Here is a 12,274-nt window from a genome sequence, read left to right on the forward strand (position 1 = left end):
TGATATTGAAATACAAGGTCTATATCCTTCCTACCATAAATATGAATCCTGAAATGAAAAATTAATAGAAATATGTTTTTAATACTGTGACTTCTCCCACTCCAGTTCCACATCATAAGCACATGATGTGCTTATCAGCATACAATATATCTCAGGCTGGGAATTATAAAAAAGGCAAGGGTGAAAGTACTGACTAGGTGTGCAAATTACCAAATTCAGTAACCATACCAAAAGATATTTAAGCAGAGTATGAATCATGAAGTCTGACATTAAAAATGTTGCTTACATTGAAGTTGTCCTGGGTTCAGCAGTAGCAGTCAGTTTTTCTCCTTCTTAGTAGCTGTTGCAGCACTGTGTTTTTGACTTTCGGCCTCAGAACAGAGCTGATAACACTGATGTTTAGACTGACCAAGGACTTTGTGAGTCTCATGCTCTGCCAGGGAGGAGGAGGGGCCGGGAGGAAGCAGGGACAGGACGCCTGACCCAAACTAGCCAAAGAGGTATTCCATACCACAGCACGTCATGCCCGGGGATGTAACTGGGAGCTACCTGGAAGGGCATGTCCTCTTTTCGGTCGGGCTCTTTTCCGGCGAGCGGTATCATATTTTCTTCCCTTGTTATTTCTCTTATCATTATTATTATTGGTGGCAGCAGTAGTGATTTGTGTTATACCTGAGTTACTGGACTGTTCTTATCTCAACCCGTGGGAGTTACATTCTTTCGATTCTCCTCCCCATCCCTCTGGGGAGTGGGGGGGGGGAAGTAGACTGCGTGGTTCTAATTTACAGCCGGGGCTTAAACCACGACAGAAGTCAATGGCAAAATCCCTCAGAATTTCAAGATGCAAGATCTACAAGTCAGAATTCAAGCACAAATTTGAATCCACTCTCAAAGTCCACGCCTGGAGGACTACTGCAAGCCAATGTTAGACACAGAGGGCAGCTGCAATACTTGGATCTGAAATCTGCCCACATGGTCTCACTCAGTAGGTGTATGTTACTGCACTCACAAATTTACTTGGCAGCACAAGTCTGACCTCTGTCAAGAGCCTCAAGTGTGATGTCCAATTCAGTTACTAAAAGACACATTAAAATCTGGCTTATTATGGTTAAGAAATAACATTCACCTATTTTTTATTTTGGGACCAGAGTCTCCCCAGTCTCTTTAAGGAGAGACATTTTTAGTCTATTCAGTTTCAGCATTCACATTGATATCTTAATCTTGCTTAATAAGCAACCCTAAGCCAGAAACTGAGAGCTCAGTAAAGATGTTCTCTACCAAATATGATATATTTAAATATAATAATATTTAATAAAAGAAAAAAAAGTTGTTACAATTTTAAGTAGTCATTGAGAAGCATCATTGACCAGGACAATTCCAGGGTACTTCCACTACCTACCACCAACTCACTCACATGCTTTAATTTTGGGACAGAGTAATGCACTGTCTCTCCAGTGATATCAATAGGTCCATTCTACTCACATTGAATGAGTGTCCTTCACCCTTCCCTCCCCTGCCTTTCCCCTCCTTATCCTCCCATGCCAGGAAAGGAAGGAATTCTCCTTTTCCTGCTCAAATATCCAATAATCATTTCAGCCATCTGCTTCAATACAAGAAACTCTTAATAGAAGCCCAACTAAATGGCAAACCATTAGAGATTAAGATGATTTATTTTAGTTAGTGCAGTGTCACTGGTTTAATAAATAAAAAATACCTAAGGATTTGGGAAATACTATGGCTTACCTATGTAAAAACTCACTCTCTTGCCAATACATTCTATCGCTGCTGACAGACATTAGAACATTCCTTTCATCTCCTTCCTCTTCTTGCAGTTTAAGCTATCCCCTTACGGAGTATTTGCTTTCTCTAAGATAGATTATACATTGTATGCAACGTGAAAACCTTACGCGCTTTCTCTACCATCTGCAAGGCTTTTCTGCCTACTTCTTTAAAAAGAATTAAATCAAAACCCTTATTAGTCTTTTCATTTTTGGATAAATAAACCAGAATTACGTTTCTGTTAGAAACTAAAAAAAAAAAAAAAAAAAAGGATTGCTATTTCCAGATCTGTGTATTTCAATGTGAGAAGCTCTTTTGAATACAACCACTCAAACATCCAAGCCTAATGGGACCAAATGTGGAATGCAAACTGTGATAAAGAGCAAATATGAAGCATACACATACACAGACACAAAACATCCCCTCTATTCATGCAGAAAACATGATCTAATATGGGATTGATTTCTTTCAAATAGTTCTTTCTGCATCCCAGTGTGATTCCAGGATGTGCAAATTAAGACAAATTCTATGGGTCAAATTCTTACCACTACATGTGCTCAAGTCAACTGAAATTGATGAGAACTGGATGCTGTGTCAGAGGGTGAAATTGGCACAGAAAATCACAGTGTAAGGAGAAGATGTTATAAAAATAAAAATGACACAGTGCTTTGATTTGAATGAAGGAGGAAACAATTCTCAAAGTGTCTTGGAGAGAGAAAAGCACAGAGAAGCAGAAAAAGTTGACCCAGGAGCTAGTAGATTGTCAGATAAGGCTCAGTTGTCAAAACAGAGCCAACTGTGAGGATCTGAATGAGAACATGTGGTTCCGGATGAACCTAACCTCATTCCATAACTAACTCTAACGGAAGTAAAGCTACACCAGCTCCAACTCCTGATCCACTTAGAACTTAAAAGAGAAGAGACTAGTTCATTATTTGTATATTCTTTGTAATTTCAAAATAGCTATTTAAGACTTCATCACTGCAGAGCTTCACATTTAATCTCATTAAACAAAAGAGCGTGATAAAACTTTCAGTATGAACTTCCTTCTTCTTTGGTTTTGGGGGGGTTTATTTTACAAAAGAAATGTCCCTAAAAGAAGCCTGTGTAACTTGCAAAAGCGACCTAAATCAAAAACAGATTCACATATTTGTGTAGATGATTTAGCAGTAATATTTCTAGCAGTGGGAGTTTGCAAATATTATCAAATCCATGTTCATGTTTTATGACAATTGACCGATGAAAACCAGAAGCTATTCTGACACACATTTTAACCCATTTTGCTGCTACCAGTATGAATATGAGCACAAATGTCTTGCTGGTTAAACTTCTGTTCATTTGAGTGAAATGTGAAGATGTGTCATGTCCTCAGCTAAGTTCCAGAACTACTCAGGATGTCATGTAGCATTTAATTTCAAGCTCCATTTAGAAAAAAGGATTAAACACCTAACCTGGAACAGCTATCCTCCCAGCTGTTGGATGATTCATTTCCATCACAAGTCCATTGTGCAGCACCTAGAAAAAAAACAAAGCATGTATGTAATACATACATAATATAAATAACATAATCAGTTCCTAAACTCGAGAGTAAAAAACAATAAATATTACCATGTTCGTTCACAGAGTATCTGAAAACACAGGGACCTACAACTCAAGTGATTTGCTTAATTTGTAAAATGAAAGCCCTGATGTTTGACAATACTTTCTATCTTTGCATCTAAATAAATGCTTCAGTAAGACTTCACATGTCTAACGTACCTTTAAGCTCTTATAGCCAACACCAAGCATAAGAAACTGAGCGGCAAGCGTGTCATGGTTTCAACCACCAACAGACAACTGGTACCAACTTGAAACGAGAGTTAAAACCTTCACCAACTTTCATTTTTATCTGCAATATGTATACATAACTTATGCTCTATAGTGTTGGTTTACTTTTTTTTTTTTACAGTTACTCATTTGTTCTTGAGATCTTGATGGATCACTCTATGAAAAGTTATAGAATAGAATCATAGAATAGTTAGGGTTGGAAAGGATCTTAAGATCATCCGGTTCCAGCCCCCCCTGCCATGGGCAGGGACACCTCACACTAAACCATGTTACCCAAGGCTCTGTCCAACCTGGTCTTGAACACCTCCATGGATGGAGCATTCACAACTTCCCCAGGCTACCCATTCCAGTGCCTCACCACCCTCACAGTAAAGAATTTCTTCCGTATATCCAATCTAAACTTCCCCTGTTTAAGTTTTAACCTGTTACCCCTTGTCCTATCACTACAGTCCCTATTATCAACCTAAGTTGGCTTAGTTCTTACAAATGTTTAGGAAAGCTGACATAATTTTGATGTTATTTCTGTTTTTTCAAGTGGGTACGTCATGCTTCAGCCCCATGTATATCTGTATGGGATGACTATTCATCACCATTTCCAGCTTTGTTATTCACTTCAACCAGGAAACAATGTATGATACCAAAATTCTCAAGTAACAGAGAAAAAGACATTCATAATAGCAAACTCACTGCTACTGTTAATACGATGCTGCATTCAAAGCCAGTAATTAATCTTTATGATTTCCTTACCTTTTACTCCACCACCCTGTTATCTCAATCACATAATCAGAATTCTTAGAAGTTATTTTGTTATTGAAGTATCCTCTACAAATAAAAAGCCTCCCATTAACCAATTCTTTTTCTATCCAATGTAACAAGTCTAGAGCGCCTTGCCAAATATAGCAGCTATAGAAAATGAAAGGCAAAGACTGTTAAGTGACCATATAATACATCTACCTATTCACCTTGCACTGTGAGCACTAGCAACCTTGACTATAAATGATAGGTTCTGGTCTAATTTTTCTTGAAAATTTCTAGCTAGTAAGATGACAATTTTCTTATGTAGCCTCCACCATATTCTCTATTTTTATTCTTGGAAATTTTTCTCCTAATACATTACCTCAATACCTTTGTTTTGTATTAAACATCTTTATTCTTGTCTTTTCCCCAACTGGGCACAGAAAACCAATCACTAGCATCTTTATAACATTCTTTTACGTCCTGGAAGATTGTAATCACATCCTCCCTCAGTCTGCTCTTTTCTAGACTAAACAAAACTAATTCCTTTAACCATTCTTTCCAGGTCAAATTTTGTGAACTTTTTATCTGTGTAGAATAGCATGCTTAAGAAATTCCCATTCCTGAACAGGTGGTGTCAAAGGTCGGGTCAGTTTTCTCTTAACTTGTGGGGTGAGTCTATTTAGCTGACATTTGGAAATCTAAATATTTCCGATAATAGATGCTGATGGAAGAATGTCTGCTCACTGATCTAATTGTTTGGCGCTGTACCAAATCATTAATTCTATTTCTCCTTTGGAAGGTTAACGCCAATTTTGGTAGACATTTGAGTAAGACGTCCAGAATTTTCTTCCAAATGAGAATTGGAAAATATAATTGCTTGTTTTAGCTCATATTTAGAATCTTTCCAGTTATGCCCTTAATCAAACAGTAATGAAAGTTTGTCCTCCTTTCTCTGTAACTTAGTTACATAGGTTTTCTTTACGCATTTAATAGATTTTTTTGTGACCTGAGTTCAAGAAAACACATTTATTTGAACTTGAAATCAACAGAACACTCAGGTACATAAGCAGTTCTTTAGATGGCAAATTAAAGCCTGTACCTTAAAAATCAACAGAACACTCAGGTGCATAAGCAGTTCTTTAGATGGCAAATTAAAGCCTGTACCTTAAAGTAGCACTGTTTGGTTAAAGAAAACCATAGAGATTCTCTAGCAGCTACTCAGGGCTTCACAAAAGGAAGGCAGATTTTGATTACTTTTAAAAGATCTCCTTCTGTCAGAACCAAATTCCATGTCCCTAAGAAAAACCTGCAGTATCTTCAAGGCCTAACTTCTATTCCATTTTAAAATAACTACTTCAGATGCAGTCAAGAGTCCTTTCCATTCACTATAAGTACAGGCTTGACTTTCCCTCTCAGATACATAATTTTCTCAAAACCACTGTAATGTCATTATTCTTATTACTTTTATTTTCCACAGTTATTAAGCCTATATTGGTATACTCAAGTCTACCTTCTTTTTCTAAAGAAAACAACCCCCAAGAAATTAATCTGGCCAAAGACTGCTTCTTTTCCCAACACCAGCAACACTGTTTCTAAGAACTGTGCAATTTCCTGTTTCATGTGTTCTACTATTAGGATTCCCTAAAAGAAAAAACAACATCACTAACTCCTTCTCATCTACATTCTAAAAGCTATGAAGGAAACGTGAGATTACTGCACCAGAGCCTTTGGGAGAATGCAGTGTTCATGTCCATTATCATCAAAGACAAGGAAAGTCTGAGGACAAAGTATGAGGCAGAACTTGGAGGACTTCTCCATTGTCTTATGCCACTGAAATAGTCACAATCCTTCTGATGTGGTAGAGTCCTCTATCCCCTTTGCATGCACCTTTGCTCAGCATAAGGAACTGATGCATCAAGAGGATCATGTAAGAGATGATAGACATCAGTAGATGCTTGTTTTATTTTCCATATGGCTTATGTTCCAGGCTAGAAATCCTCTGTTACTTTATTACCTGTCACCATTTGAGATTTTATGAATGCAAGTAATATTTGGGTGGCATTTTACACTGATTATAATGAGATTGCTGTAAAAGAATCAGAAGGACAGTCTTTTTTCCTTCAGTAATAATCTTTCATGTAATTTCATTTTATTCCAAGTATAATCACTTTGTACATTAAAGAAGGAAACTTTCATCTGTCTCCTGGTTAATGAGAAGAATACCTGATGTCACTATTTTGTATCTTATAAAAACAAAAGCACTAGCAGTGCCTTGCTGTTATTTCTGACACAGCGTATGTAGGATTTTGTTTCACCTGTTCATACTTTTTTTTGCCTTTCCTCCTGACACTTGGAACTGTAAAGGAAAAGACTCTTCTATTGGCAAGAAAAAAAAAAAAAGGACACATCACAAAGCAGTAAAAACATCTCCTCATTGTACAGAAGGCAGTAAGAGATAAGGTTGCTCTGACTTGTGCCATCGGTTATGATTCCTGTGCTTTTGCTACAAATCTTTTCTTAAAAAGTTTGTGTTTTCTTGCACACTGAATTTGAAAAAGTATATAGATATTATATACACAATGCAGGACATATGTAATTCTCTATCATTAGCTGCTACAGTTCTGATTTGGGATTATGTATTGTACATGAAGACAGTATCAAATTTGCCCATGCTACAAAAAGAAAACATTATTTGGTGATGGGTAAAACCTACAGGACTCACTATATTTCAAATCTATCTAGCCAGTATAGGTTAGTACATTACTTTATTCAAACTATAGTTCATATGATTGTCTTCTAACCTCAGAGAATAAAAGAAGTTCATTTAAAAATTACTTCAATATTGTTTTCCCAATACTATACGCAAGAAAGTCCACAAAGAATCTTAAACCAAAGATCTTAACGTCTTACTTGTGTAATGCAAACCAAGGGTAATTTAATATATTTCATCATATATATTCTCAGCTGTTTCATGATTTCCTCTTTGCTTGTCATGAGAAAAACTATGGTGGATACTTACATCACCTGCTATGAAACTCACGGTACTTCAGCTATAAAAACTTCAATGATTAATTTTGCTCTTTTCCCCTAATGTTGTTAATAACTGCAAGTTAAAAAGTGCTTACAATTTTTTTAACAGGCAGAGTTAAAATCCCTCAGCCATCTGTTTTCACAAGGAGGATCAAATATTAACTCTAGTTACTTGTTGACTTCTTGTATTCTCACCTTGTTCAAAATAATTATTCAACTGACACTAATTTTCTGCATGTTCGGCTCAATATTGTAATTTTTCTTTCAGCATTTGAGCCTCTTTCAAGTCTGACTTAAAAGCTAAGTGAAATATAAGGAAAAATAAAGAGAATAAACTTCAGAAGAAACTTAATTATTACATGAAAATGCAATATGGCTAAGAAACAATTTTAAATTTGATCTTCCTGAAATGACTTGCAAGGCTGAAAATTAAGATTCAAGTAGGGGCTTTATCTTTGACCACTTGGGACTTAAGACTCATTCTTTACAAGATCATATGGTACATACAGTGAGTGGCACAAAACAATTTTTCAGCTTTTGCAGATCCTTCAAGGAAAAAGGTGAAACTCATTTTTCTATGGCTGTACTGTTCCTTAAGGTAGTATGACATTATTAAGATTTCTTATTAATATGTGTGGTAGCTTTCTTTGGGACTTACGTGTGAGTACCTATTTCTCTATCTAAAAACAGCTAGAAAAATTATCACCATGAGGATATGGCTTCAGGATAATGAAAATAAATCCGTTTTTTCTTGGACACTCCATAACTTGTAAGAATATCTGATGCTTGATGACAGGTCCCTGAACTGATAAATCCAACAATACATATACAATAGTGATCTTCCACTAACAAGATTATATAGCAAAGTAACAAAAGTTGTGAAACATAACCATGAATATTATTAATAACAAGCATTAATCTTCCTTTCACCTCTCAAAAATGAATGGCTTTCTTAGATGCTAAGCAAGCAAAATATTTTATTGTATTCTTGCTGCGGCAGCACAAATGGCAGGTAGGAGAATCAGAGATACTGTCTCAGCCTTTTTTTTCACATGGATAATAGGGTGTTTGGCTACCTAGTGAACATCTGGAAAATTCTGCAATTATTTTAAGGTTCATTTCAACTGTAATGTAACCCATCATGCACATAAGCAACCACTCATGAGAATGCATTTTCTTTTTGAATTTCCAGCAAGGTTTCAAATCCATTCTAGGTGCTACCTAAGGTACAATCAGCTTCCAAATCCCAATCAAAGGAGATGCTGGCATCAGATCACATCAAACATGTTGTCAGTGCTCTTCTCCCCAAGTTTAAAAAGTTCTATTTAATGTAGAGCTATGCATTTGAAATATGCATTTGTACAGATATTACTCTCTCATGTTTTCATCTACAGTTCAGTGAAAAGGATTTTCAGGGGCACAAAGGAAATGATGTAACATTTTCTCCATACTTTTGTAGCCACAAGATAGCCGGCTGTTGGTAAATGTAATTACTACTCGTGCCTCCAAACCACAAGAAAATAATCATACTGTTTTTCCTCTACATGCTGAACACAGAGCTAGGGCCATAATCACCCCCTGAAGAAGTAACAGTGCATGTTGTGAACACAATGCCATATTGATATCTCATCCTACATCCTAAAAGTACCGCTTTCCAAATGAAAAGAGGTTAACTCACTTGAAATTTGAAAAGGATGTTAGATGCGTCCCTCACCAATGCCTGGATCTGCTTGGTCTCATATTTCTGGAATGATGGTTCGCAGCAGAATGTTTTGCATATCAATATGCTTCCCCTTCCCCCCCTCCTTGTTTTTCTATGCAGTAGTGCCACTCTTTCAAGTCTTGTTGCCAATGAAAGTGGTCTTTAACAACTAATAACTTCATTACTCTTTTTTCCATACACAGCTTCTACCATACAGGGGTCACCTGAAGAAAGCAACGCCCTCTCTCTACAATATGAGCCATATAAGTATTTTATCAGTGAATAACATCTAGCTTCACTTTATCTGCATCTACCTCTTGTATTTGAAGAATCTCACCATTTCATGCTGGAACGTCACATGATTTAAATGAAAGTAAGAGCCTTGTGCGACATGATCTACTTGTGAGGTGTCCCTGCCCATGGCAGGGGGTTGGAACTGGATGACCTTCAGGTCCTTTCCAACCCTAACCATTCTATGATTATTTAAATATTCTTGAATGAGTGAAATCTGGTTGCCTGTTGATTTTTTGGTTTTGTTTCTGGTTGCTTGTTAATTTACCTCTTTACTCCCAGTCCCTCATTTTGATTGTGTTATAGTCCCTTACATCTTCAGCTCCACAGCTGTCATACTAAATGAATACAACAAAAGAAAACCACAGTTCAGCGGAATCTCCTTTTTCTCCATTCCTGCTTTCTGCTAGCCCCATGTCTCACAGATTGTTTGCCCTGGCAAACTTTTATTTGTGGGTGCAAAGTGACATCCTTCTTATGCCACAGATTCACAGCTTTTTACACACATGCTGTATAAAAAATTAGTCTTTATTGACATCTCTAGGGATGGGGTTTTGATACCTGAAGTGTATATATTTGGTTTAAAAAAAGAAATACTGATCCATGAAACTATATTCAAATACTTCTTGCTTTTCTACTTGGCCGCTGTCTCTTGTTCTACTACAAAGCACCACAACTGGATCCCATGTTGATTCTAAGGATTTAATTTCCTTTCTTTTTAGTTAGCATCTTTTATGTCAAGAGTTTTTACATTCTCCAGTCTAATTGTGGTTCTATAAACTAATTATTGGTTCTTCAGTACTGAATTTAAGTTTTACAGCAGCCATGACTTTAACCCCCAAGTCTTGCTCTGATAAAAGACTTCAGAGTTTCTTACCTGCATTCCTCTCTGTCACTTAAGTCAAAAATTGCCATTCCATTTGCATGCTCTATAACTAAATGCTTCAAAAAGGCATCCAGGGTGATGAGAAATTGCTTAACTTGTGCTCTATCCACTGTGACATTTGACCAGCTGAAGGTAGTTGAAGTCACCCATTATTACTACCTCATTAACTTAGTTGATTCCTTGATCTCCTCCAATGATTTGGACTCAATATCCGTTTCCTGATGAGAAGGCTCGACAGTCCTAATACTGTTCCCCCAGCTCCATGACCTAATCAGTCCTTCCTGCTCAGTTTATAGCCATGTATTAAACTCTCCTATTGATTTTTGCCATTCCAACATTCTTCGGTAATGGCTACTATGTCAAGATCCTCCTTCTTTGCCAAGAATTTCAAGTCATCTATTTTTTCTCTTGCATGTCTCATGTTTGTATACAGATACATATAGGTTTCGTATGCATTTGGGGAAGCAGGGAGTTGGCCACATCATTTTTTATTTAACTCTTAAGTTTGACACTGTATTAGCTTTCCAGAGTTTCTCAGTTGTGCTTCCTTCAGTTTTGCTGTACATTTCATTCTTGTCCCTTACACCTTTTGTATGACTGACGTCACTAGCAGATGTCTTTAGAAGGTATGAGCCCTCATTTATCAGCTTTTCCTCAACTCCTGTATGAGCAACCATACTCATTAATTTCCTACACCAGCAATATACTTTTACTATGGTTTTGGACAACCCCTTCCACAGAGGTTCTTCCTCCTGTGAAGCTCTGTGTAAGCATCCCAACGGAAATCCTACTTCTTGTCATCCATTAGCTGAAATACCAAAGATCTTAAATTATAACACCTGCATATTAGACCAAAAGCAGTCTAAAAGTGAGCATAAAAATGGTGAACCTTCACCAGGTTTCCTGGATAAGTTTCCAGGATTCTTTTAGTGATTCACACTACTGGCACACAATATATACACCATAGTGAGCTCCTCTCAGGCATCCTATGACATCCTCTTATTCAAGTTCTGGCCTTGCCCTCTTCCTCTCTGAGCATCTACTCAGCAAACTGTTTCTGTGGCCAACTTGAACCAGGCAATTAATGCTTTTATTAATTCAATTTCCAAAATCATCTTATTAATTCATTAATGGATGATATGACGCTGATAGGGTAGTTCTCATACTGATGTTTTACTTCCCTTAGCACCTACTGCTACAAAGTAAAAATGAAAAAGTCTTTGCTGCTAAATCAGCCTCAGTATAATGCACAAAAGACATTAACTACTCCAAAATATATTAAAAAATGAAAACCACTTGTGACAGAGCAGAAACACCTTTGCCATTGTCTAATCGTCAAACACGTACTTATTCTTGAGAAAAACTTCTAAATTCAATTTATACCTCACAGTCTAAGTAAATATGAGACAGCTGCTAAATACGTCTATATAAATCTCAAACGTTTTCATCAGATGTATTGGAAAATAATGAGAGTAAAAGAAGGTACTTTTATTCTAATAGCAGAACATATTCCACTAAAGAATCAGGTTTTTAACTCTTGTGGAGAAGCAAGTATTTCAGAGGGGTTTATTAGCATATGGCATAATTAACTTTGGTAATGAATAGCAAGGAGATGAGGAGAAAAAATATTATAACTCAGGCCAAAACACACAAAAAATGCAAGGACACAAGTTTGTAATTGATTAGCTACACAAATTCTCTGATTTTCAAGGTTGCAGACCTGACCTTGACTTCAGGGGGCTTTCTTGGTGCTCAAAAACCAGGCCCCTTTCCGCAGGTGCCTGAGTATAGATCCCTGACCACCTCCTGCATCACTAGTCTGGAAACGTGGCAGAATAGAAACTCTGTCCTTATTGGTTAAAAAATACATATACTTTTCACATGTGTTTCTTCCCAAGAACTGAAATGTGATTGCAAAACCACATTTTTGGTGGGTTTGAATGTGTAAATCCTACATTCACAGAAGTATTTAAGGAAAGATGATTGTCTGTACTGCTATTTGGATATGAGATCTGGCTCTT

The 12,274-nt window shown here is 36.8% G+C and overlaps 1 protein-coding gene across 1 annotated transcript in view; it reads right to left on the reverse strand.

The window, feature by feature from the left end:
• The window catches only part of SUGCT (succinyl-CoA:glutarate-CoA transferase), a gene marked incomplete at both ends in the record, with an annotated part of 312,897 nt that overhangs the window by 45,503 nt on the left and 255,120 nt on the right, over positions 1 to 12,274 (reverse strand). The window contains one exon of the mRNA XM_080610616.1: positions 3,231 to 3,294. Within this exon, the coding sequence (XP_080466742.1) occupies positions 3,231 to 3,294 (64 nt within the window). The remainder of the gene's footprint in view (positions 1 to 3,230; positions 3,295 to 12,274) is intronic.

The sequence above is a fragment of the Psittacula echo genome, assembly GCF_963264785.1.
Source record: "Psittacula echo genome assembly, chromosome: 2".
In the NCBI taxonomy this organism is placed as follows: Eukaryota; Metazoa; Chordata; class Aves; order Psittaciformes; family Psittacidae; genus Psittacula; species Psittacula echo.